The sequence below is a fragment of the Sciurus carolinensis genome, chromosome 15, assembly GCF_902686445.1.
Source record: "Sciurus carolinensis chromosome 15, mSciCar1.2, whole genome shotgun sequence".
NCBI classification, from domain to species: Eukaryota; Metazoa; Chordata; class Mammalia; order Rodentia; family Sciuridae; genus Sciurus; species Sciurus carolinensis.
The window spans coordinates 80,610,884-80,637,988 of NC_062227.1; the positions used below are offsets into that span (position 1 = coordinate 80,610,884).

Genomic DNA, 27,105 nt, shown 5'->3' on the forward strand with positions numbered 1-27,105 from the left:
GCCACCACCCCACAGACCCACGCACGCAAATGACACTGACGACGTATGTAGGAGCGCGCCTCGCTGCTCCCTGCCTGGAGGGTGCCCTCCTGCTTCTGAGTTCTCCCAAAGCTGACTTCAGCTGGCGTCTGCCCTCTCCCAAGGCATGTGCCTACGTCTCCTGCGGAGTGAGGGTGGCAGATTCTGGATCCAGAGTCCTCTTTTACTTCACTTGTCTGTGCACTGTGGGCGCTTCAGGATTTTTAGAGTAGAATTTCAAAAGAGCCTATGTCCATACACCAATTTAGGGTTACACATCTGCTTGGGCCCTGGAAAGCAGTATTTTGAAATCTGGTTGCGTCTCTTGCATTGTCTAGAAATTGGGACAGCAGAATTGTCCCAATTCTGCATGCTGCACGCCCCTGCATTGACGTTTCTTCACTGCACCGGGCCGGACCCATGGTTGCGTGGCAGTCACTGTGTGGGTCTCCCCTTCCTCCGACATACTTGGTCCACTCGCCCCCTGCCCACCCACGGCGCCTGGTGGTTTCTTATGTGGGTGACTAACAAGCATTTAAAGCACTAAAAAAATAGAATTCATTAGTATCAGTGTCAGCAGCAATAGGCAGTGATCATAAAGGATTTTGCTATTTAATCTTTTCTATGTGTAACACTTTACAGCATGAAGACTTTTGTATTAAATCAAGTTTTGTATTATATTTGACAAGTTCTAAAATGCCATAGTGATTGTTCTTGAGTCACCACTGAAGAAAATTTAATTTTTTAATTTACAGAAGAGTTCTCTTTTTATCTTCGGAATTGTCTCATGGTCTATTTATACATTGGATGATATTTATTTAATCCAATTTTGTATTAGAAATGCATAGTTATGCCAAAAGCCACTGTGCTGGCTTTTAAAAATAATAAAGATAGTTTTTGTATTATTTTAAAACTCCTGTATATTTGCTTCTTGGGACTTGGGACAAGTGATCTCCACCTAGAGCTGGGTGTTTTCTCTGGCTGTCACCCAGTGAGGGTCAACGCAGCAGGACAGGGCTGGGTTCCCTGTGCAAGGCCACCAGGCCTCCTGCTGGGGACAGCTCTGCCCCCTCCCGCGTGGAGGGCGCCTGGATGCAGGTCAGTATGAGGCCAACTTATCTGCCTGCGAGAGACCCAGCTGTTGGACTTTCTGGAAATGCCAGTGGAGCTAGTTTATAGCTTCTGCATGTGAGTAGAGGTTGCCTGCCGTGAGGAGTCTGGGTTGCAGTTTCTCTCCTGCGTGGCACCTGAAGGACAGCACGTCTTAGACCACCTGCTGCTAGTGCGGGAGCAGTCCTGGGTGTGGGTAGTGTTGGCAGAAGCTGGCCTTCCGTCCCTGAGCCCCCTGTTAAGCTCTAATGGGTTGGAGTGTGCGGGGTGGGGAGGGGCTTTGTTATCTGCCAGGTCATGAAAAACTTCCTGGATTGTCTCTGCTATTTAAAGTGCCTGCCCAGATGAGCTTCCCAGAGTGCTCCACTCTCCAGGAAAGAGCAGCTTCCCTGGGTGATGGCACAAGACCAGAGAAAGGGGTCTGCAGTACTTTCTTGGAGGGGGAGGGGGAACCAAAGCTGCTTTGGAGTTATTGACAGGTGGTCAGTTCACTCCAGGTACTGGAGATAGACATCCCTGGCTCAGCTCTCAAAGTAAATGGAAACGTTTTCTCAAATGTGATTGGCTTGCTCCACACTGAGCAGCCTTTCGTGACGTCCGGTACCGTCAGGTCTTCCAACGGCCCAAGGAAAACGCGCACACACCCCTCATATGCTCCTTTCCACCACTAAACACATTTCCCATTTTCATTTCTCAGGACCAAGCCAGAAGGATGGTTTTGCACTGCAGTTTTAATAATGCAAGCACAGTAGTGGCTAAATCCCCTGGTTTAACCAGGCTCTGCAGGGAACTTTCTCCGGTGTCACACACACAACCCCTTCTATCTGACTCTGCCAGTGTTAGCGGTGCTGGGGAGGCATGGACGATGGCGGCTGCCGCTTGGACGTGGGTTTCACCTTGAATTCTGACCTCGCTTGGAATCATCTTTCTCAAGTTGAATGACCCTGGTCTTTGTCCTTTTTGTATAAATTTTAATTTTGCAGAAGCTTCACATTTACAGAAAAGTTGTAAGGATTATGAAAGATTTTTCAAGCCAGAGCTCTGTGTCTGTGGTTCTGCATCCTTGGATTCAACCAACCATGGATTAAAAATGTTTTTTAAGATGACAGACTTTTTTGGTCATTATTCCTTAAAACAGCACCCTAACTACTCATAACATTTATATTCTATCAGGCATCATAAATCATTCAGAGGCCATTTAAGGCATCTGGAAGGATAGTAAGCATCTGTTTTGTGAGGGACTTGAGCACCTGCAGACTTGGCTTTGCTGGGGTTCCTGGAATGAGCCCCACAGGGTCACAGGACAGCTGTGCTCATGGCTGCACTCCCGGGGGCGTCCTTCCAGCGAGATCGCCTAGCCCACCCCGTGCTTGGCTGTCTCTAGGTTGCGTGCAGAACAGCTCCCCCCACCCTCGCTATCTTGACCTTCTCTGAAAACCTCAGGTCCATCGTTGCACTGGTGCGCGCCCCGTGCTTCAGGATGGGCCAGGCCACAGACTTTGGGACAGAAGAGCACCCGCTGAGGCCACATGCGTGGTGGCCTCGCTGCGGTCCCGTGGTGGAGAGCACGCCAGGTGCCCGCCCGCAGGCACCCCACACAGCCCAGCTCCTTATTCCGTGTCCGCCCGCCCTCCAGTGACGTCTGCGGTGCTTCCTGCTGAGGGCGTGGTGGCCACCGGCAGTGATCTGGCGGGCTCCTTCCTTCTGCGTTTGTGGTTGGCGTTCTGCCCTGAGGAAAGGCCCCTCTCCACCCTCGTCTGTTCCTTCTTCTGTTTGCGCTATCCAGGCGCCTGGCTCCTCTGTTCCTCCTGGCTGCAGTCCCTCAGAATCAGTATCTAGTGTGACGCTTGAATAATTCCTGACTTGGCCAGCAGGAACTCCTGTAGGGTAGGGTTTTGGTCCTTTTGTTGTGGACACATGATTCCTTGAGTGTTTCTTTTCTTTCTGGCACAGTGACTTGTTCTTGCCCAGCTCTGAGATCACCCGCTTCTCCCAGGAGCCCTCTTCCTTTGACTGGAGGGAGTGCTTAGAACCCTAGGCCCAGCTGTGCTCACGGCCATCTGGCCAGCAGGCAGAGCGGGGCCTGCCAGGGGGCACCTGCCTGCAGCTCCTCGTGTCTTCACCTGTGAGGAACCTCGGCGCAGAGGTGCCCCGTTCCAGCCGGCACAGTCCCAGCGCCTCGTCTGCCTGCCTCTGTCGCCCCTGCCTCTCTCCGTTTGCCCTTTCCCGCTCTCTGTCTCCAGTTGGCCTGTGTCAGCCCCTTGCTCCGACCCCCTGGGCCATACTGACCCAGGAAGGAAGGACAGAGGTGTCCCCTCCGTAACCATGTGTGTGCACGAGCACTTGGGGGCCTTCACCGCTCATTGCCCTGACTCTTGTACGTTAGAGGTGAAAGCGTCCCAAGAACACCAGTCAGCCATGCAGCTCAGGTTGCCCTGTCCTTCAGGACCTTGCCCCTGAGCGTGGTAAGGAAGGCGGGAGGTGCTGGCCTTGGTCACCTTGTTGGCAGGTTCTGCCTCCTGAGCCTGGCATGGGCTGGGACTGGGAAAGGCCCGGCTGGTGCTGGGTCTAGCTGCAGGGTTCCTCTACAGATGCTCGGTCTTGTCCTCTGGGTGAATTCCAGGAGGCGGTAAGAGTCTGGAGCTAGCTGCATGTGTTTGCTGCTTCCCAGCGGCAGAGAGTTGAGCAGAAGAGACCCAGAGGAGGGGCACCCACCCTGCCTCCGAAGCTGTCTGAGAGTCCAGTGGAAGAACCAGAGGACTGACTGCTTCCAGCGTAGACACCACCAGAGTGTTTCGGAGACTGCGAGGACCACCAAACCACAGCCCCGCTGCACTGCACTTGGTCACTTCCACTTTGGTACCCCCTGTTTGGAATTCCACTAACTGTTCACTGTTTAGAGAGCCCACCGTAGAGAAATGTGCTAAAACAATGTGCGAATGTACTTCACTATATCACCTTTACAGAAAAAGGGCTAATATTGCAGAGTCTTGGAATTTAATTTTAGTGCGCTTCCTTGGAGGGGTTTAGGAAATACTTGTTGCATGTGAAAAACATGCACCTTCCATGCACTGAATTGTCCCCCAGGCCCGGAATTTGAAGCTCTAACTCTGACATGACTGCCTATAGAGATGGACCTTGAGGCCTCTGAGAGGTGGTGAGGCAGGACCCCGGGTCACTGAGAGGAGAGCTCCTGCTCTCTGTCATGGAGGAAGCAGTGACGAGAGGCCACTCCGGCGGCTGGGGATGTAGCTCAGTTGGCAGAGGGCTTGCCTCACATGCACAAGGCCCTGGGTTCAATCCTCAGCATCGCATAAATAAATAAATAAAAGGTCTCATCAGAAAAGAGCGGGCCAGCGCCTGGTTGTTGCACTTGTAGCCTCCAGATCTGTGACAGCACACACTTGCACTGTCTGAGCCCCTTGGTCTGGAGCGTTCTGAGTTGGCAGCCTGGCACGCCCATTCAACTCCAGAAGCTGCGGAACGGCTCAGCCCTCCGCTCAGTGAGTCATGATGGGCAAGCCTGCGCTTGCTCTTCTGTGGTTTCTCCGTCGCCCCTGTTCTGTCTCTGTGTTCCCGGCCCAGTGTCTTGTGCGTGGCTGGTTCACCCTGCTCTTGTGTTCCCGGCCCAGTGTCTTGTGCGTGGCTGGTTCACCCTGTTCTTGTGTTCCCGGCCCAGTGTCTTGTGCGTGGCTGGTTCACCCTGTTCTTGTGTTCCTGGCCCAGTGTCTTGTGCGTGGCTGGTTCACCCTGTTCTTGTGTTCCTGGCCCAGTGTCTTGTGCGTGGCTGGTTCACCCTGTTCTTGTGTTCCTGGCCCAGTGTCTTGTGCATGGCTGGTTCACCACGGCCCCTTCACCACGTGGGAGTGCTCATCTCTGAGCCAGTGTCCCCTCCAGCTGGCCCAACCTCCACCCTCTCTCCAGAGCCACTTCCTTCGTGCTGAGCACCCCACAGCCCGTGCTCCGGGGCTCTACTGCTCAGTCTCAAGTGTGCCCGCCCCCAGGGTCCGGTGGCAGACACTGTCCCTCAGGACTAAGCCGCGGTGGGTGGCTGTGCAGTTCCATATGTGCAGCCCTGGCTCGGTGGCCGTGAGGCTGGTTCTGCATGCGCAGTTTAGGGCTCCCTGAACCCCCCCAGACCACAGCAGTGGCCTTCAAAGCCAACTCCATGCCAAGAGCAGTAGCACCCACGTCCGCCGGGCAGGTTCTGGCGATGCGTCTCATGGAACTCAGCCTGGAAGTTGGCTTTTTGTCCGGGGGATGTATGTTGACCTATCTAGATGCATGTTCCATGGCTCAGTTTTTATTTTCCTTTAACATATTTACCTGAATATTGCATTATCATGATAAATGCAATATCAATAAATGCAATATCTCCTTGGTTTACCACCTAATGTGTTTCCTATGTATGTAACTTGAAAATAGACTCACCAACTAAAAGAACACAAATTTTTAAAACGTAAATATCTTTGCATGATTTTTGAGTCCCACATTCAGGAGGGGTTTGGGTAGAGAAGGGAAGAGGGAGGAGAGTAGCCACTGGGCTTTGGGTCAGTGGCGAGAGCTTGCAGAGCTCAGGTGTCCTGGTGCCCAAATGGTGGCTTGTGGCACACCTAGGTTCTTGCACATGGTCCTTAGACTAGAACCTGGAGCGAAATGCCCCCCAGAAAATGGGCTGCAGTATCTCAAGCTCATCCCAGGTGGGCTTCCTTCCCACAATTCCTGAATGCAGCTAGTTCTCACAGCAGTGATTCAGACAGAGAGAGGAACCAGTGTTCTGTTAGAAGCTACACAAAACAAAAGGGATTTCGGTTTATCTTTTTGAAATAGAATTATTGCAACCAAAGGCAATTGTAAGCAAAAAAAAAAAAAAAAAAAAAAAAAAAAAAAATCCCTTAATGCTGCCTAGGAAACATTTTCCCACTGCCAGGGAAACCGTATGTGATAAAAAGTAAGTTTTCCAGGATTCCTCAGTTCACATTGACAGGTTCTGACACTAGCAAAACAGCAAGATGTAGGTCAACTTTGACCTCCTCTTCAGAGCAGTTAAGATCCCTTTCCCGAGAGCTGGCATTGCCCTCTGGTTGTTGAGGTGTGGCATCTGACCATCCAACTGTGGATGGGGAGTCAGTGGCTGGGACTGTGCCCTGCACTGAGCGCTCCTGAGTGGAGTACGAGGCTCCACACTGAACGAGACACCGGGCAAAGATGGCTGCAAGTTCATTATTTTATTTCAATATTCAAGAACAGTGAGGTCCCCGAGGACCCATCTCCGCAGCACCTGCTGTGTGGGCGAAGCCAGGAGTGGAGATCACGCCCACACTGCCGGGAGAGGCGAGCCCTCTTGTGAACAATGGGCGGGTGTGTTTCTGGAATCTGCTGCTTTTCCTCTGGCCCCTCACGGCTGAGGCTATGTATTAGTAGGCATTACGCTGGACCACACTAGGCATTCAGGGTTAGACGGGGATCTACAGATACATGTTGGCCTTGCACTATTCCTCATCCCGTGGTATGCAGATGGCACCAGCGTGGGACTCGGGAAGGTCTCTGAGGACAAGCTCCATCGAGAGGTGAGTCTGCAGGGCAGGGTCGGGGAGGCACACAGAGCGGACCCTCCCGAAGGGCGGCCAGGCCAGCCCGTGTCTGGGTTAGTGGCTCAGGAATGGGCTTGCTGCTAAGTCGTTCAGTGGTTTCTAGGACGGGACTGAAGGGGGAGGTTATACGCTCACTGCGGGTTAGTGTGCCAATGGACACTGCCAGTGCGAGCCACGCTGGTCACACCCAATGCCAGGGACCGGAGTGACTCTGCAAGGCCACCCAGAGAACTCCTGATCCCTCTCTGAGACGCGCCGTCTCCTGGACTCTCCTGGGCTCTGGGCAGGAAGCGGCTTCTTCACAGTGGCCGCTCCAGAGGCCACGTGCAGGAGGTCTCCGTGCCTGACTCCCCAGGTTGCCGTTTCCTGCCTGGGGCCATCGCCCAGCCCGTGTGCCTCCTTCCCTCCCTCTGCCACGCTCGGATTCTGCAGGTGGGGTGTGGGGGTCCCCGGAGGCGCCCCCTCTCTGTGCCGCCCCACACTGGTCTCTCACAGCTGCCCAGCCTGCGTTCACGTACCAAAAGCTCCCACGTGTAGTAAGCCACTCCTGGACTGTCTAATCCTGTTAGGAAAAATAAAGTGTGCTTTAGGAGGTGAGAGAAGGACGGGAAAGAAAACCAAGGAAGCTGGATCACACAGTCCCCGCCCACGTTCTCTGGCTCCGCAGCGAGGCATCTCCACGGCAGTGCCTGCCAGCCAAAGCTTCAAGGGGCAGCCCTGTCCCGGCAAAAAGAAAGTCCAGGGGGGAGGCGGGGCAAACTGGGGGGACGCCAGGGGCCTTGGACCTACGAAGACCAGACCCCTGTGCATCAGGGCCACGTGCAGCGCACCAAAGGCCCTGAGGAAGCTCAATCTTCAAATGAAAAGTGACAGTTTTGACCTTTTTTGTTTACATTTTTTGCATTTGACTATCGGCCAGAAATTGCCCTAGGGTGCCGTGCGCAGCCTTCGCTGGCACAGCTGCAGGGGTTAGGGAGGGTCGTCTGCTCTAACTAGCTAGTCCACGCGAAGGGAATTAAGTTTAAGGCAGTTATGTGAAGAAGCTGAGGGCGGGTTCTGGACAGGAGGCGGGGCTTCAGCGTCTGGCCATGGGAGATCCGGAGCGGCTGTCTCTTCCTCCCTGGGAAAAGGAAGAGACAGGAGTTAGGGCGAGCCTGCGGCCCCACCACCGACCCATGGCTGGGTCACCTGGTCACAAGCCACTCGGGGCTCTCACTGCACCCTGTGCTGGAGAGGATCATCCAGCCCGCTCGCCCTCCTTCAGCCAGTGCTGGCGGAGAGCTCAGCGCCGTGGAGAAGAGCGCGGCCTTGGCTCCCCAGCACCGGCGGTGTCGGCCGCTTCTGTCCGGCCAGCGTTCAGCTTTGAACGGGCACCTTATTTCCTCAGCCTGGGGATCCAGGTGACTGAGGGAGACTGAGAACAGCGGGGACGACCACATTTCTGGAAAGACCACGGTGCGGACTTCCTGTGTGCCCAGAAACGCCAGCATGGCTGTGGCTCCTCGTGGCCCTCCTGCCACACCAAGGCAGGTCACGGCAGAGGACATCTCTGTGCTGTGACCGGCAGGCCCCATGAGCCTCACAACACGTGCAATTTGAAGAAAACGCTGCAACCGGACTGAGAGGGAGCCCAGGCGGGCAGCGACACAGCCTGCCGGCCGCGCGGGTGCTGCGGAAGGGACACTGGGTCCTGACTCCGAGTCGTTTGGACAGACAGGGTCTGCACTGCTTTGTGTGTGTGTGTTTTAAGTTATTCAAATTCCACGCAGACCTTGCGCTTTCTCTCTGGCTCTCCCTTTTCCATCTTGGACTGGGTTTGAAACATTGATCTCTCAAAGATTTTGTTTGTCCCGGAAGCAAAGGGCTCAAGAAGCATGCTGTTTGCCAGGGGTGGGCCAGCACTGGAGACAGCACATCCCGTCTGTCCCCACGGTGCCCGGCAAGTCACACGGAGCCAGGGGTGTGCCAGCAGAGCCAAGAGGCCAGGACGGGGCCGCGGCTCGGCTTTCTGCGTTCTGACGGGACCGCGCCGAACAACTTGTCTGAGTTCTGTTTTCACAGGCAGAAGGCTTAGGGAAGTCCTGCCTCCCGAGACCTCAGGAGTCGGCTTCCGCCTGCTGCCTGGAGACTTGGAGCAGCCATGCCGGAGCCCTTGCTGCTCAGGCCCAGGAGTGTAGGAAAGAGACGGTGAGTGCCCAACCCCACCAGGCCTGCTGCCCGCAGCCTCCGCATCCCGAGACTTCCGCAGTGACACTCTCCGCTCTGCGATGGCTCATCCTGCCTCCCAGGCCTGAGGCGCATTGGTGTCGCAGAATTTAATCACAACCATACGAACTGAAATCTACTTACATTTGATACATTAAAATCTCCCTTGAACTACATAGAAGTTTAATGATTTTTCGCTGCTCTCAAAAAGAATTTGAGGAGCGCTTTGAACCTCTTTAGAAAAGCACACATCTCACACTCTTGTGTCACCGGCACACAGGCATGGTAGACCCACAGGGACGCTCTGCTCTGGGGTGGTCCCAACCGGCAGGAACCAGGGGGTCCCTGCACCTGTCCCTGAGGAGAAGAACCAGGTCTTCCAGGTGGAGTCTCGAGGTGGGTGGCGTCACCAGCCCGAGTGTGCCCGCCCCTTCTGCGCTGGTGGGCAGGAGCTGCCTGGGGCGACTGCTGTGCCCTCGGGTGCCCCCACGCCCTGTGACCTGGGGGTCTGGGTGCGAGCCGGGTGTTGAGGGGGTTCAGGAAGGGTGTCCTCCTGACTGGGCACCAAGGTCACTCCCGGGAGTGGCTGCCTGGCACCCTCTTATCACAACATCTGAAGCTCAGGCAAAGCACATCAGAACGGCTGTCTTGCTTGAATGTTTGGGATGTCATTTTTTTTACTTGATTCACCTTAGACTATATCGCAGGGACAAGGGCCAGTGCGGGTCCCTTGTCCAAGCTCCTAGATCTCAGCAGGGACACACAGAGAACCCCTGTTAGGCCGAGCTGCCAGCGCGAGCCCAGCAGATGCACCAGGACAGCCGCACCAGGCCGCGCTCAGTTCTCGTGAACACCCCGCTTCCCCACGCTCGCCACACCCGAGGAGAGTGGAAAAGCTGCAGGTGGAGGAAGGACCCGGGAGCCAGTCAGACGGGCCCCGACATGCAGGTGAGGACCGGTGAGAGTGCCGTCGTCGGGAGCAAGAACAGGGTGCTGGCCTGTCCCTCCCGCCATCCCGACCTGGCCTGTTTCCAGAGAATCCTGCGGGAATGCTAGTCTTTGACCAAGAAAGACGGAAGGAGGAATTCAAGGCCTGGCTTCCTCAGGGCACAGTGGCATCGTGGGCTTAGCCTTCCTGCCATAACTGATGAGGTCTGTCTTCCTTCCTGCATGGCTTTGGGCTGGAGAAGCCCACGTGGAGGGCCTGTGGATAATCGTCATGGTGATTATTAAATACCAGCTCCTGCGATTGCCTCATTTGGCTTGAGAGTAAGAGAAATGGCAGCTCAGGCCGAATTCCCCACGGAGAAGTAAGTGGGACCATCGATTTAGACAACGCGCATTGTGACAGCGACAGGCCAGGTCAGCGTGGGACCTGCCCCACGGCTGCCCCCGAGGTCCTTGATCTCACCCAGCCCCCAAAGGCACCCATGGTGGCAGTGTCGCTGGAACCTCCACTCCATGGCCATGGCCTGGCTGTGCAGCTGCACAGACCCCAAGGCCGCCTCCCGCCATCCAGCCAGAGAACTCCAAATCCAGCCACCATTCTTGCTAGTCTCAGTCAGACACTCTTGACTGTCATTTCACATTAAAATTCAGTTCACACCTGTGGCTCAGTCCCTAGAGCCCCTGGTGCCCCATTCGAGGTCACGGTCAAGCCACATGGCACCTGTTGCCACCTCCTGCCCCTGCCCTCCTCAGGTCTCTGCTGTGGGGTCCTCTGGGGCGCCCTGTTGGCACTGTGGCCTGCTCTCCAGCACGCTCTGTGCCTGCTTCCTGCCTGGCCTGGCCTCACTCGCTCTGCACACGTCGGGTACCCCACCGCACGCTCCTCTGCCAGGCGCTGTTTCAGCCTGCACTGCTCCCAAAGGCGTCCCGGCTCCCAGCCCCTCGGCTGATGCTTTCCCTGAGCATCCTAGGGGGGTCACACCTGGCCGCCTCTCCCTGTCCATGGATGCATGCAGCCTGGGTCCCAGCCCCTGGCCAGCTGGGGTGGCTCAAGACCAGCTCACCAGCCCCAGAAGCACAGGTCAGTGGGTTCCTCCTGTGGCTGCTGTCTCAGGACAGTGGTGGTCTTGGGTTATCCCTTTCCGCAGATCAGCGTCTGGCCTCCAGGCAGTTGAGACCCTGTTACTAGGACACTTCCTATGCCCCAGGAGGCCCTCTGACCTTCTGTGTCTGGAGGGTCTGGATGTTACTGTGACTTCCCCAGGCCAGGGAAGGGCCTGGAGGGACAGAGGCCAGACACAGCCTCTCCACACCTGAGGCCTGACCTGGAACTGAAGTGTGGCTGAGGTGGCAGAGGCAGGGTCCCCGCAGGTCAGCTCGTCGTCTGGACTGGTAGAGGCCGAGGGCGGCCCTGGAGGAGGGGCAGTGAGGCTGTCTCCCCGTCAGGGTGGGCAAGGCCAGCGCCTGCCCCTGAGCAGCCTGACTGTCGGCCTGGGCCCTGGCACTGCCTGTTGGTGTGGCGGCCAGGCCAGGGCTGTCCACATGCATCCTGCATGCAGGCCTCTGGGGACATGGAGTTACTGGGCAACTTGGGACTCAGCTCAGGACAAAGGCTGGACTGGAGTGCAGTCCCACTGTCCCCCAGGAAGGACCCCACCCTCTAGGCTCTCTGACAGGGACCTCCACAGCCCAAGGAGAGAGCCCTGAGGGACGCTTCCCCAGGCCACAGCTGCCCTGTCTTCCCTCCCACGAGGTCCGTGCGGCAGGTCTGCGCTCGGCCTGGGCTTTACTAGAGCGGCACTCTGGGGGCACCTGACAGCTGCAGTCAGTGTCCACAGCGGAGCCACAGGCCCTCCAGCCACGTCGCCTGCACTTTGCTGACTTTCACGACGGTGCTGAGGTGAGTATGATGTCACCCGTTTGGTGGATGAGGAAACCAAGTCTCAGAGGTCAGGGGCCAGGACCACAGGCTAAGGGACAGTGGGCTGGCATGAGCCCCTGGCCCCCGTGGGCCCTGTGCCTGTTTCACCACAGCCCTTCCTGGTGGGGCTTCAGTCATCTTTCCCCTGTGTGCTGAATCCTGCTCTTGCTCTGCGGCCCCCACCAGCCGCTCCCAGGCACAGCTGTCCCCTGGCCCCAGCTGGGCCCTCAGTTGGGACCTGAGCTCAGCTGCCCTAGCGACATCCTGGCTCGGTGCTTGGCTCACAGGGAGGCCTCAGGAAAGCCTGTGTCTTGAACCGACGTGTGGCCTTCTAAGCAGGCTCACTCCAAAGCGATTCCCGGGATCCCAGGAGGCAAGGCACAGGGCACTGGTCCACCCGGGCCTGTGCCCCGAGCTCTGGGAAGAGAGGGCAGTGGAGGCCCCCTGTGGTGGTGTTGGAGTGGCCATGACCCTTTGGCCAAAGACAGTTACCTGTCTTTTCGCTGAGGCTCTTTCTGACCCCTGGCCTCTGTGCTGGGCCATGGTGTGGCCTGGAGCCCCTCTCAGGGTCCAGGGAAGGGGCACTGTGAACACAGTGCCGAGCTTGAGGCCCCAGCCTCCCAGTGGAGAGGCCCCAGCGTTTCCCGAGGGAAGGAAGGTTACGTTACCAGCTTAAAGATTTTGGAAAGCGTGCCCTGGGCGTCGTGGGCCCCCTTGAATCCCTTGTGAGCCGATTTATAGTCGGAAGCTCTGCCTCCATAGCCAAATCCTGGCTTCTGCCCCTCGGCCCCCTGCAAGAAAAGACCAGAGCTCAGTGTCCACTCGCAGCTGCCACCAGGGCCCACCAGAGGAGGACCCATGCCACCAGGTGGAATCGGCGAGTCGTTGGGGAGCTGCAGGTCGGCCCGAGCTAAGAACGGGGGGTAGGAGAGGTGCCGTCCCCAAGTCCATCAGACAGGGCTCTGGCCTGGCCGGCCTTGGGTCTGAGGCCCATGCACAGGATTTACAGACCAGAGCCACAGTGTGGCAGCTGCTTTCCTCCGTACTAGGGGTCCTCCCGAGAAGACAGTAAGCACCCAATGCAGGGGGGCAAGAGTCCCAGCCTACAGGGTGCAGAGGGAGGGCCCTGTGGCAGCTCCGCCGGGTGCAGACCTCAGGAAGAGAGTGCACTGTCCCGTCCTCGGCTCCGCTCTGACTGTTCCCACGGTCTGGACACTGTTCACACCTGCATGGGGTCTAGGCATCGGAGGATCGGGAGTCCTTGCACCGTGAAGTGCTGAGGTTCATCCCTTTTCCAGAGTGTGAAGACGCACTCCCCAGTCTCTGGTGCAGAGGAACCTCTCCCAAGGAGTCAAGAGTCGGCTCTGCTCGCCATACTATGGCCCAGGCGGGGGCTCAGTCAGCGCCCTGGCTGCTGGCAGAGGGCAGGGAGGCAAGCTGCACCCACGAGATGGGTGAGGGCTCACCTACCTCACTTCCTAGCTGGGTGACCTCAGGCCAGTGTTGAAACCTTTCTGAGCTTCAGTCTCCTCATCTATGCCGGGTTAGTAAAATTTCTTCCCCAGGTTCCTGCCATTACAGGGGTGACCACCAAGCAGAACCGGACGCCCCCACCCTGGCCACCAAGGCCCCACAGCCTGCCTCTCACTTCAGGGAAGTAGCAGTGGCAAGAGATCACTGAAGGTGTGAGCATAGTTGTGTTCCAGGACTGGGTTGCTTTCTGATCCACTGACGACCAGACAAGGGCCCGTGGCCCAGTGAGCACTGCAAGGAGGTTGGACGTGGGCATGCTGGCCGCCCAGGTGAGAGCCTGTGCCCACAGACGCACACTGGGAGCTTGGCCGCTGGCCGCACAGGCCTACTTCAGGGCAGGTCCAAGCTTTTGCCCCTTGCTTTGTCAACGAGAATGGAGACCCGACCCTTCCTGGAGACTCTCAAGATCAGCCATCTCTGGACTCTGCCTGGAGCCCGTGGCTTCAGGCTACTGTCCCTTTTCAAGTTGCGAAAGTGCCTCAGGGCAGGAAGGACCTGGGAACCCTTCGTTTGGGGGGCCTGGAGGATGGGATCCAGAAGGTTCCAGGCTCTTCAAGGCCAGCTCCTGGGTTTGGACAGCACTGAAGCTGGACCCAGGGTCCTCTCTTCAGGCGATTTCCCCCCGCTGCTTCTCCAACACCTTTCATTCAGCCTGCCTGCCGGAACTCCCGGGGCTACTCAGGCGACACTGTGGTCACATTATCAGGCGGGGTTGGGAACGGGACGGGCACAGCAGGTCCAAGCACCACATGCTGGAGGCAAGCCAGCTCTGACCTCGCACCCCTGAAGTTTCCACAGACACGTGGACTCCATGACGGCACACAGGGACGGGGACAGTTAGGAGGTGCCGCGCTGAACGGACAGACGCCATTGAGCGAGGGAACCCCTGGCTTCCCAGCAAACGCTAACGCCTCTCTCTCTCCAGAAATAAAGGGCTTCCGGGCACTGAGTCAGAGATTGGCCTTCGGGTTAGCAACCAGCTCGACGTTTCCTCTTTTCAGATTCTTGCTCACTCTCATCTTTGGGGAAGCTAGAATCTGTCAGGAAGCAGACAGCAGAGCATAGCCCACACCAGCCAGGGGATGTCCCCCAGCTCCAGAAAACAGAGAAACTCCCCCGACTCCAGCCGGGCCAACACCTCTGACCAGCTGGAAGAAAGGGGCCGTCCCGCCGTGTCGCCCCTCCAGTGTGCTTGGCGTGGCCCCTGCAGTGCGTGCCTAGAAAGGTAAGAGGCAGGTGAGGCAGAGCTACAGCTCGGTGAGTTCACTCTTCAACTTCGTCTTCCTCTCCTGCTGGCACAGAAAATCAGAATTAATCAGCCAGGCGCGAGTCCTCGGCCCTCTCCCTCCTGAGAGCCGCCTGCTCTGCAGGCCGAGGCATCTGTGCACAGGTTCCAGCAAGGTCCCCGCTCTTCCTGTGGTGGGAGAGGAGCTGGCACCGGGGTGTTGAGAACCTGCTGCTTTCTCTCAGCCACTCTTCCCTGCCGCCCCTCGGGCTGCTTTGAGTCTTTCTTCCTGTTCTTCCTCCTCAATGTGGTTAAAGACTCATTCGTTCGTTGCTGTGATGCTTATTGACTGAGCGTACAGGTGGGCTCTCTGCTAGGTGGAGGATCATTTGGTTCCCCAGACAGACACAGTCCCCCAACGGGTGGGTGGTTACTCCTTCATTTTATTCTGAAAATTATAATTTTTCGAAGTAAGAACCAAATGTGTCTAATATTTGCTAGTAAGTGAAGTCAATAAGATCGGATAGGGTAGATTGGTAGGAATCCTAAGTTGTATCAGACACTAAATTTACTACTTCCTGGAAACTGAACCAAAGAACCACTTTAAATCTTCATGGAAACTTTGCTCTTGGTATTAAAAAGTATAAAATTCCTAAGGAGTTTTTCCTGGATGACTTAATATGTAATTTTTAGTTTTCACTGAAACACACACACACAAAACCACAAAACCTCATAGGTTAGTGGGGTTATCATAAATTAAATGACCCAAATTAGCATCATTTAGTTTTCCTCCGCTGCACCATTTTCCTTAACAGATTTTCAACTTTTGGGATTAAAGGTCAACCATGGTTCCACATTCGACCTTCTGAGACTTTGTTCCCCACCAGTTGTTTTGGACGGAAATTGGAAACTCTCCAGCATGGTGCTGCCCTGGGGGGAGCCCAGTCAGCTCTGCCAGGAGCCCTTCCGGAGAAGAGGTACCGGGCCTTCCAGTGCCTGGGTCCCGGCACCGGAGCAGCAGGGTCTCACGGGCTGAGAGGGAAGACCTGCCTCACCCGCAGCCCCAGGAGGAAGCCACCGTTAGCTGCTGTGTGCCAATCGGTCTGCACAGGAAGAAAAGGCGGGACTGTTAAGCAACTGAAAGAGAAGGGAACACAAAGGTCAGGCTGTGCAGACCCGGAGGGAGAAGCCGAAGGGAATGCCGGGGTCACCTACCCAGCTGAATCTGCTGAGGGACAGTCCTCTGCCCTGTGTGAGGAAGAGAAGGAAACAATGACATGGCCGTTGTGGGGAAGAGCACTTTAATGAACGAGGAATGTGATCGGAGCGCCTGGCCCTGAGGTGAGAACGGGTCCAGCCCGAGCTCCGTCCCAGCAGAGGTTGCGGTTCCCGCTCAGGGGAAGGGCGGGGCCTCTGCTGGGCTTGTCTGCTTGGTGACAGGAAGCACATGCCCTGGATCTGCCCACTCCCACTGGGGAGCCCCATGGCCAAGGCTTTGGAGTGCGTTTGAATAGCCCTGCGCCCAACGCTGCTGCGGATCAGGCTGGAGTTTCAGGGAAGCTCTGCGGACGGAGCACCCCAGCTCTTACCTTTCCTTGTGACGGAGGTGGTGTGCGAGGTGTCACCTGGAAGACACACAGGGAAGGGTGGGCTGTGGGAGCCGCCCTCCCTCCGGGCAGCCCCCTCTCCCTGAGGGGACCAGCTCATGTCTACAGAGAGTGGCTCACACCTAGTGGGTCACCGGCCAGCTGCCTGCTACCCGTGCCCACTTGGATTCTCAGCTGAGTGAGAAACACAGGAGCCCAGAGTCTACCAGTGCTCCAGGCTGTGAGGGCCTCCCAGCTCTGGGGAGGGGCGGGAGGGTGAGAAGGTCTCCTGCTGGAGCCAGTCATCCTGTCCCTGTGACACTCACCACCACCCTCGGGTGGGGGAGGCTGCAGGCAAAGCACCCTGAAACAGTTGGGGCTCAGCAGGAAAAGCCCCTGGCCTGTGGCTCCTGAAGTTGCTTACCAGAGTCTTGCCTTGAAATGTCCGCTGCACCAGGCTGTCACCATTGGAAGCCCACCATTTTGTACTTGATTCTATTTTTATTTATTTTTAAACTTTTGGCACTGGGTATTGAACCCAGGGGCACTTAACCACTGGGCATTTTTAATTTTCATTATTTATATTATATAACATTTAATATTTCTATTTTATTTTCAGTATCCCCAGTCTTTATTATTATTATTATTTTTTAATTCTGAGACAGGGTCTTGCTAAGTTGCTGAAACTGGCCTTGAACTTGCAATCCTCCTGCTTCTGCCTCCCAAGCCACTGGGATTACAGGTGTGCACCACCATGCCCATTTCTTGTTTTTTAATGAACTTCATTTTGTAGAACAGTTTTAGATTTATGGAAAAATTGCGCAGAAACCGTTCATTTCCCATATACCTGTGGAGAGCTACCAAACACTGCACGGTTTCTGCTATTGACATGGCAGGTCTGTTACTGCTGAGGAACAAATACTGATACATTACTATTAACTAAATAGTTCAAGGTTTGTGGAGTAGCACATGCTGGGCTTGGAGGAGCGTCTGTCCCCTGCTCTCCCCTCTGGAGCGGACACCCCCCTGTGCTCCCTCTTCCCGCCTCTATCTCCCTGACCCAGGCCACCACTGAGCCTGGTGCTGCTGCATGGTTCTGCAAAGTTTGGGCCTCCTCTCAAGAGAAGCGCACTCCTCGGTAGAGCACAGTTCTGTAAGGGGCCGTGTGGTTTAGAGGCGCTGTTTGGAACTTGGGATCCTGTGGCAAGTTGCCGCTGAGGCCTGAGAGACCGAGGCCAGCACGCCCATGAAGGCCACGCGCCAGCCGTGGGTGGACTCCCCAGCTTGTGGTCCCCACGACCCCCACCTGGGCCCGCGCCTCACTTACGATGTTCTTGAAGAACTGGACTACAGGGTTTTCGTCTTGGGGCCGGCCGTGCTGAGACTTCTGGGGCAGGGAGCCGTAGTGGGCAGTCCTGGCCGCGTGCGAGTCCTGGAAGAGAGAGGGCAGCGCTCAGGGGGTCCCGCCAGCGTCCAGGCCGCAGGAAGGTTGGACCTCTGCTCCTTTTGGATCAGGATTTTTTTTCTTTTTTTGACTAAGGACCTGCGATAGGAAGCCCGAGGCAGGTCTGGTGGTGAGGGCAGGGCGTTTGGTCCTGCGACCGGCTGCGACTCACTGGTGCACGTCTCCAGCCTGACTTAGAGCCGGGCTCTCCTGAAGCCAGGAGCTGACCGAGCAGAAGTGACAGTAATTTAAAGGCAAGGCCACCTAGAACAGGGCAGGTGAAAATACTAATCACCTCCAGGCTTCTGTCTGGATAAAGGAAAAATCTTGGGAACGCCGCACAGACAACCGCTCACAGCCAAAGAGAAAGCCTCGCCAGCTTCGAGGCCGCTGGCAACACAGGCCAGCCTCTGTTTCCCAGAATGTCTCCTGCCACCACGGTACTGGGTCTGCCCAATGTGGGGAGACCACTTCCACATCTTGAGTAAGAAGGAAGTGAAGAGCAACTAGCTGCGCGGGTGAGCGCCAGGCTGGGCTCACGATGAGCAGGAGCAGACTGCACAGAAACCACTGCCCAGAGCCTCCCCCTCGGCTCTCCAGCAGCCCATGCACGGACCCACGGCATGCCAAGGGCTACCACAGGGCCAGGGTCTTACCCGGCGGGTTTCCGTGGAAAAGCAGTTCACCTACAGAGCCTTCGACTCTTAGAAAACCGAAGGAAGGACTTGGGAGAGTGCAAACTCAGCATTGCTGATCTCTCCCTCTCCCTCGGAGGTCACCCCCAGACCCACTGGGACCTCTTCGCAGTGCTGAGGGAAGCCTGCAGCTGGGGCAGGAGTTATGCAGGAAGGTCCTAGAGGCCGGAGGAGCTCTGGTCGGGCGCCTGGCCTTGCCCCAGATGGCGGAGAATTCTGCCAAAGCGAGTCAGGGAGCTGCGACTCATGGAGGTGCACCCCTGGATCTGGTTCCTCAGGGCATGTGTTGGGAGGACCCTTGGCCTTCAAAGACAGTTTTGCCACTAAAATGTCTAAAGGTGCATCTCTGGAGCTTACGATACCACATCTGCTGGGCTTGACTCAACGGGCGATGATTGTCTTTAGAGGGACAAGGGACCTTGGCGGGAGTGCTGCCTTTCCAGGGCACAGACTAGCTAATACCTGTGACTAAGCCCGGACGTGGTCGTCATCCACGCCTGTGCCTTGATGCTTTTCTTGATCTGCCGCCCTGTTTGCTCAGGTGAGTTTTCCTCGACGTATTTCTTGATGTCGTGCTACCCACTGCCACCATCGGCATGGAAACAAAGCTCCCTGCTTCACCCTTCAGGGGGCCCCAAGTGCCCTGCAGGCTGAGCCTCGAGTCACCGACTCCTAACTGATTTCTCCTCCTGACTCTCTCCCCGCCGGCCGTGCTTCACACTGTGGGCAGCGGCTTTCTGGAGCACGTGTAGGGCCAGGCCCTTCCCTTCACGCGGGTTCAGTGGCCTGCTCAGGGTGAGCTCCATCCACAGCCTTTACAAAAGGCTCTCCCCTCTCCTCGCCTGCACCTACCCAGCCACCTCTTCCCAGGAGGACGCCCCGGCCGAGCCTCTCTGTTCACATGGGCAGGTGTGCTCCGGAGGAGGGAGACCTCACCTGGGGGCCTCCCCAGGCCCAGAGCCCACCCCCCCCCACTGTGGGCCTTGCTGCCGCTCTCTGGCTGGCTTGGCACAGGACTTCTCCCTCACCTCTGCTCCAGAGTCACAGAGCACTGCAAGGGTACCTGCGATCTGTCTGCCCCCCAGGCTGCCAGCACAACAGGAGTGGAGCACTCTCGTTGTCCTTGAGGCCTTGTGCTGGACCCACTTACTCCTGACCGACCACCAGGGTGGGTGTGGACCACGCTCTGCAAACACAGCAGGAGCAAAGCACCCAGGCCCGCCGAGGGTTTGGGGACCAGTGAGTGAGTGAAAGAACCATCCAGGACTGTTCCTGGATCTCCCAAGAGTTGAACCCTGTGAGGCCACTCAACTGTGCTTCCTTCTCTGGAGCTTCTTGCTGTTCAGTGTCCCTGTTTCCGGTGTCCTGTCTGCCTTTCACGGCAGAGGGAAGGCATGCAGCCTGTGCTCTCCACCATGTGCAGTTTCACCTCTGCCAGGCCTGACGTTTACCAAGGCTTTGTTCACTAGAGCTTCTGTATGGGGGACTTGCTTGTCCCCTCAGAGGCAGATGCTCTGGGCCTTTGAACCTGATGATGTCACCACAGGGCAGAAGAACATGTTGACACCAGGTTCTTAGTCCAAGAACTGTGCCTCTGGTTCTCCTGGGTTGTCTATCTCCTACCAGGGCTGGGCTTGCTGACCAGCTGAGGTCAGCCCACAACCAGCATTGCAATCCTTCCTCCAACGGGTGCAGAATGAAGAGTCATAACGACGGAGTCAGGAGACTGTTGAAATGGTTGCTCCAGAGAAGCACCTGCAGGTGTCTAATCTGTCTACCAGGTGAAGTTACTACTGCTTAGATCCTATCCTGTGGCCTGAGATTGTTGCTAACACAACCCTGAATCAGCTCAAGCTGACTCTGCCTTGGTGTCTCATACCATGTCTACCTGTTGGGTGTCAGATCTGGAGTCCACCTTTAAGTCCCTCACCTTGTGATAACACTGGGAAAATGCCGTGAAGCTATGCGGAGGCCCAGCCACCTTGTGTAGCTGCCATCTTGTCAAAACTTATTCACGTTGTGAGGGATTTAATGAGGAATTATGTAGACAATGTGATATGGGTGCATCCCCACTTTGAATAAATAATTACAATTTTTGAAAATTATATTAATTATGAACATGTCATCAAACTTCAGGGGGAAAAGCAATTTAAATATTTTAAGGAGCTCCTGAAGTTGGTAGGTTTCATGTTAGCTCTTGGAGATATGAAATCAGGCATCAGGACTGTTCATGAAAAAGGAAATTGGTATAGTGATAACTCTCAGTACCCAATTAAGTATGCAATAAGCAACAACTATTTAATCAATACGTATACTGTTTAGATCACTTTTAAATAGTGCTGAACACAAACAATAAATCCATGTGATAGGAATCACACAGACTTTTGTTATATATGCATTGAAGAGTGACTGAACTACTTTGACTTGGGCTTTGGGTCTAGATTGTCAGTTACACAGATAATTTGAGGGTAGTGATGCTGCTATAATTGTATTGTTACACTGATGTGGTAGTGGCTTTTCACTAAAAAACAAGAACATTTTGATAATCATAGTTTTATATACTAGCAAAGAAGAGTTAAGCAACATTTTTATAGATTTTTATGAACAGTACTGCATACAAGAATGGAGAGGAAACAAAGTATTAGGTAGAATTCTAAAAAAAGCTGTACTGTCTCTTTATGATAGAAGCTAGAAGTCAAATAAGACTTAATTGGAGAAATGCACTAGGTTCATGGATTGGAAGACTCAACAGAGTGAAGAAGTCAACTACTCCCCAGATGATCTACATATCTATTGCAATTGCCAGCAGGATTTTGATTACAGACAAACTGATTTTAAAACTGTATGAAAATGTAAAGGAATCAAAATGGTTGAACAAATGTGAAAAAGAAGAAAAAGTTAGAGAATCACAGTATTTAAGATTTATATTTAGCAATAGTAATCGAGGCAGAGTGGTCCTGGAGGAGAGACAGACACAGAGACCACCAGAGCAGAGCCCAGAGGGTAACTTCACAGATGCACCAGATGGATTTTTGACAAAGGTTCAAACACAATTCAAGAAGAAAAGAAGTCTTTTCAACAAATGATATTGGAACAATTAAATATCCTTATGCAAAACCCCAAACCCCAAACAGAACCAAAGAACCCCTTAATGCAAATCCACACCTATACAAGTCAACTTGGAGATGGATCACGCATCTCTATTTACAATGCTAAACTCTGCAGTTTTAAAAGGAAAGGAAAGAGTCACGATCCGGGGGTGGCAGGAAGCCAGACCCGACAGCAAGAGCTGATCATACAGGGGAGAAGGGATATCTGGGCTCTATCAAAGCCTGCAACTGTTTTTCCTGCAAGAAACAGGGTTCAGAGAATGAAAAGGCAGACTACAGACTGGAAGAAAATACTTGTGACTCCATGTGAAACAAAGGACTCAAAACCAAAATATGTGAAACGCTCTCAAAACTCAACAGGAAAAAACAATTTGAATAGACGCTTCATCAAAGGGGGTGACCTAAGCATGTCGGCCGTCAGGAAGAGGAGCGCCAGAGGCATGAGGGGCATCGCCATGTGCCTGTTGGAACGGTGAATGGGCACGATACTGCTGATGGCCAGTGGGTGAGGGTGTGGGCACCTGGGACTGGCATGCATTGCTGTGGGCTGCAAACTGCATGCTGCAAACTGGCAGATCACTCTGGAAGACAATTTGGCATTTTCTTATACAGTTACCCATCTGCTTCCATGTGGCTAGCAATTCCATTTCCTACTTTGATGAATAAAAGAGATGATGCATTTTTGGAAATATTTTTATGATGACTATATTGGTCACAACACTTTGAAAGAAAAATAATTTAAATCTTAAATAAAAACTTATGTTCACACAGAAACCTGGGCATGAATGTTTACAGCAATTCAACTCACCGTCAGTAAAAACCACAAGCAAATGTTCTTCAGTGGATGTAGGATAAGGGCACGATGGTATGTCCATGCAATGGAATACTACTCAACAGTGAAAGGGTGTGAGCAGAACTTGGGTGCACGCAGTGACTCCAAGGTAGGTGGAGTGAGAGAAGCCATTCCAGAGGGATTCACACTGCACGAGCCTATTTTGTGACATTCTTGCAGAGACTGCACCATAGGGAGGGAGACCCAAGCTGGGTTTGGCAGAGTTTAGGGTATGGGAGGAGGGTGTGGTCTGACTGCCAAAGAAAAGCAGAAGGCAGGTTTTAGGAGTGACAGTACCTTACGCTGGTATCAGCTACCCAAATTTCCACAACTGCTAGAATTTATAGAACTGTACACAAAACAAGTCCATTTTACTGTACGTTAGTTTATAAAATAAGAGAAAATGAGGCCGTCATCGTGGCCTACCACGTACCTCACAACTGCACGCTTAGAGGCCCACACCGCAGTGGAGCCCGCCCATCTCCGCACAGGAGGCGGAGTCTGTCTGCCGGCCCCACCTCTGCTCGGGCTCTTCCTGCACTGCTGCCCTTGCTTAGGATCCCCCCACGTCGCTGCTCTCCGACTCACGTGGCAGCCTTCGGCCACGTCACCTGTCTGACGGGACTGTCCTTTGCTATGGCGCTTCACTCAGCAGCTAGGTCTTAAGCTTCCAGAGAAGGGCAACTCTTCTGGGCGATCTCTGAAGCGCCGGGCAGTTTGACTCACTTGGTGGAGCTCAGCAACTACAACGTGGACAGAGGACAAAACCACATAGCCCTTCACGTCCTCGGCAGGAGGGCACAACCTGGGGCTGGCGCAGGTGACCGAGAGGGGGCTGCGTGCTGCGTCGAGGCCTCGGCCTCCCCTCGTGCCAGGCAAGGCTCCTGGGAGGATTCTCAGCTCTGGAACTCACCAAGGCCGTGCAGGAGGAGCAGCTGGGGACGATGAAGCTCTGGGACGTTTGTCTCTGGCATCTTCTGCATCCCTGCCCCTGACCTTGTCTTGTTTCCTGGGTGCCAGACTTTGTGTTGCGCACAGGAAGAGCCAGGAAGCAAACCTGGGTGGTCACTGGGGTGGTGCTGGTGCGGGCCCGTGGCCCGGGGGCTGTATCTGAGACACATGTTGACCCCATTTTATTGGCAAAACATGTGTATCGTAGAGCCTGCCCTCCCAGCCGCTCTGTAGCGTGCCCCGCGGTGGCACTGAGCACTCTGGTGACCAGCCACCTCCAGAGCTTCCTCAGCTGCCCAACTCGCTGTCCCCTCCAGCGAGACGGCCTCTCTGGGGAGCCGCAGCGCTGCTCCGCCTCCCTCTGTGGGCGCCATGCTCCAGGCCCGTGGGAGGGGAATCGTGCCCGCAGGTCCGCGTGTGGCTTCCTGGCTCAGCATCGTGCCCTGCGGAGGCTCCCATGCTGCAGCGCATGCCCTCCTCCGCAAGGCTGGCGTCCGGCTGCTCTCACCTTGGGGAATGGACACCGCCCAGCTGTGCTGATTTGATCTGGTCACGGCATCCTGCTGTCCTGACACCCCTGACAGGAGAGGCGCCCGACTCCCTGCTCTCCTTCCCCCACCAGCCTGGAGCAAACCTCCGTTCTCTGAAGAAATACCAGTACGCAGCTCAGGGAGCATCGTGGCAGAGCCAAGGAGCCTGGCCAAGCGTGCAGTTCACGGACAGCTCAGGGGCAGCCAGGTTGAGAAGGGGGTCCTCTGTCTGGCCTCCCTCTGGTCATGGCCTGCTCAACATCGCAGTCGGCCTCTGCTAGGCCATGGGCAGTGGGCAGGGGCCTGCGTCCCTGGCAGTCGACTACCTGGGCTTTGCACACGGGCCCTCAGCCCATTCCTGGCTGGCCGGAATCACCTTGCTCCACACAGAAGCTGCTCAGTCCAATTCCAGCGACACGCTGGGTCCACAGGGTCTCCCAAGGCACAGGTGGTATGGAAGTGGAAGGTGCCAGTCGGGTTTCTTGGTTTCTGTTAGAGTTTGTGGGAGCAGGTACTTATCACGCCTCACTGCAGACAAGGTGATCCATCCTGGGCCAGGAGAAAGTGGGGTGCCTGCTGGCCCCAACAGAAATAAAGGGCTAGGGGTGCTGGGCAGGTTTCCAGAGGAGGGAGGTGAACCCCGGGCAGCTCCACAGTCCAGTGGGAGCTGCGCGCTGCTTGAAGCAGCTGTGACAGCAGGGACCCAGGGCCGGGCAGGGGAGGTGGCCCTGCTGGGGCAGTCACCTGACCTCGGTTTCTCCCCTTGGCCCTCTAGGAGTCAGTCGGAGCCTCTGCCCCAGGACACTGGGATGTGGGTCACCAGGAGGAGCTCAGTTTCCTTTGAGGACACTTGTCGAGTAATTCTCTGAGGAAGTATTCTTGACTACATCACCAAGCTGAACAAAATGCCAGACTTGCTGGCGTTTCAGTCACTTGCTGGATCCCGTCTGCCTGTGCCTGGCTGGTTCAAGCCACTCGTCTTTGCAGGTGGTTGAAGTGTGCAGGAAGCAGGAGAAGGTCAGTTAACCATAAACAAGAAAGGGCCGAGGGCCAGGGCCACCGGTGGCACTGGAACCCAGCAGGCAGGCAAGGGGCCTCCTGCCCCACCTCCTCCACGGTGAGTCCCGGCAGGGTCAGCAATGGAGCTGAGTGTCAGGGACACATGAAGGTTGGAAAAAGGTCTCATTTTAAAACGCGTTTTTTTCCAGTTTAGAAAAACAACACACACTCATATGTCCAATGAAGTCCACTCTCTGGAAATGGTGGCTCTAGGGCAAGCCAGGTGGACACTTGGACGACCTCATTTTTAGGCCTGGTTTTAGGCACAAACACAGACAGGTTTTCAAGTGGCTTTGAAAGTGGTCATGATGTGCACACTATTTTGTCAGCCTGGGTTTTCTTTTTGACTCAACAGTATTTCGGAGACCTCTTTCCATATCAATAGAGGTTTGCATCATGGTGAACAAAACAACAAAACCAAAAAACCCCAACTTCTTAATGGTGAATAAAATAACACATCAAGTGCTATAGAGACGGTGGGAGGGAGCCACAGCCTGAACAGTTCATTGATCTCTGGAATAAATGCTTTCTCCCCTGACCCGTTTTATAGAAAATTCTTTTCCCTCAAACTGTGACAATGCTGCTCACCAGCAGGGGGCGCTGGCAGATGGGGTGTCCTCAGCTTGCAGGTCCTCCATGGTCAGGAAGGGATTTTCCACAGTTTTCTGAGCTCTTTAAGGTCAGGGAGAGCGGGGAGTCTTACATTTGCAAGTCATATCAGAGGTAAGCGTAAGTAGAAGGCTTCTGAGGTCCTCAGGCTGGCAACCACTGGCTCCTTTGAACCTAGAGCCTGCTTTGTGCGAGGAGGACGCAGACGTGTGCACCGCCTGCCTCAGATCTCGTTAAAGGAGACCAGCTGATGGAGAAGACACGGCACTATGAAAAATCAACAGGGCCCAGGGTCCTGGTTAGGCGGGAGGAGGGTCTCCAGCCCTTCCTTGCAGTCTTGCTGTGAGTTCTCTTGCTCCTGACCAACCGCGGACACCTGTGATGGGCTGCAGCAGCGCAGGGCCCTGGCCCCAGTCTCCTGCTGGTTCTCTCCACTGGCTCATCTGGCAGGAGAGGCGCTGGGCCTCCAGAGGCCCCTGCGAGCCCACTGGACTAGAGCACTGTCCCGCTGACCCTCAGGCTCCCGTTTGCTTGCTGTGGTCTTCTGACGAAGGAGAATCATCAGACACACAAGCCTGAACGACGTGCCGACAGACTGCTCAGCAGGAGGCTCCCGCTGGCTGCTCGTGGGCAAGCAGGTAGGAGTAGCTCACGGGAGCCCGTCATGGGACTCACTGCTGTCTCAGCACCCTGGCTCCTGGGCCCAGTCATCTCCACCATGTCTCAGGGACAGTTCATGATCACCTGGCTGCACGCCAGACACGTGTCACGTCACTGAAGAGGCTCTGGCCTCCACTTGGATCAGGAAGCTCATTTTGCTTCTGCACTTTCAGTCGATTTTCTTGTGTGTGAGCCGTTGGGAGCTGGTCCTTCAGGTGTCTGAGTGCCAGCAAGGGTGCCGTCCTCCCCGCAGACCCTGTGAGCCTGACCTTGGCCTTCTCCTGGAGGTCACCTATGGGGGGCTCCCTCACTCCAGGCTCTTCCCACCCGACCCCATTGAGGCTCCATACCGTAGGGACGGGCTGAGTGCTGGGAGTGCCCCTTCAGAAGCACCTAGTCCTCAGCGTAGGAGAGGGTCCATGCTGCCACTTTAGAATGGCGCTGAGAGAAGCGTCCCTCGAAGATGCCCTGAGAGCCACCTGCAGAGCCCACTGACCACATAAAAACGGTGACCACGTTCTCTCTGGCATTTTCTTAGGTAAGTCCACGTTGGTTGGCCATGCTCTCTCCATGTCTCCAATGGACTCGGTGTAGAGCAGGAGAAAAGAAAGTGGTCCCTGGCTTTAAACCTGGGCCTGAGCACAGCCTCCCTTACCTCTGTGCCCGCACGCCAGAAATGTGGCTCAGTCCTGCTCCCGGGCAACGCTTCACGTTACAGATGCGGAAACTGAGGCGCAAACACAACCAGGGATCTACTGCCGAGTCTCCCAGCCCCCGGCGAGGCGCCATGCCACAGCTCTGCTCTTGGGGACTGTGGGCAGATGGGACCGCAGGCCCATGGCACAAGCTGAAACTCAGCAGCAGATGAAGAAATCCCCTGACTGGTCATATGACAAAAGGAAAAGGTGAGAAAAGAATGGAGTTTTAAAATTTGTGTGTGTGTGTGTGATTTATTTATTTTGCAGACTTACCTTGTAATAAGTTAAGAAGCTAGGAGCTAGAAATAAAAATGTGCTTACACTGGAGAAAAAGAAATTAACATCTACAGCTGCAGTCCATTAGACATGTTGGTGAA

The 27,105-nt window shown here is 55.2% G+C and overlaps 1 protein-coding gene across 4 annotated transcripts in view; it reads right to left on the reverse strand.

The window, feature by feature from the left end:
* Nucleotides 1–6,341: 6,341 nt before the first annotated feature.
* Mbp (myelin basic protein) overlaps nt 6,342–27,105 on the reverse strand; it is a 111,713-nt gene continuing 90,949 nt past the window's right edge. For 2 of the 4 annotated variants that reach the window (XM_047526259.1, XM_047526260.1), the window contains 5 exons: nt 17,468–17,572; nt 16,144–16,179; nt 15,770–15,802; nt 12,465–12,587; nt 6,342–7,842 (listed from right to left, as the gene is read on the reverse strand). In XM_047526259.1, coding sequence (XP_047382215.1) covers nt 7,798–7,842; nt 12,465–12,587; nt 15,770–15,802; nt 16,144–16,179; nt 17,468–17,572 — 342 coding nt within the window. In that variant the 3' untranslated portion in view covers nt 6,342–7,797. The remainder of the gene's footprint in view (nt 7,843–12,464; nt 12,588–15,769; nt 15,803–16,143; nt 16,180–17,467; nt 17,573–27,105) is intronic. The other 2 variants (XM_047526261.1, XM_047526262.1) reach the window with 2 other exon arrangements.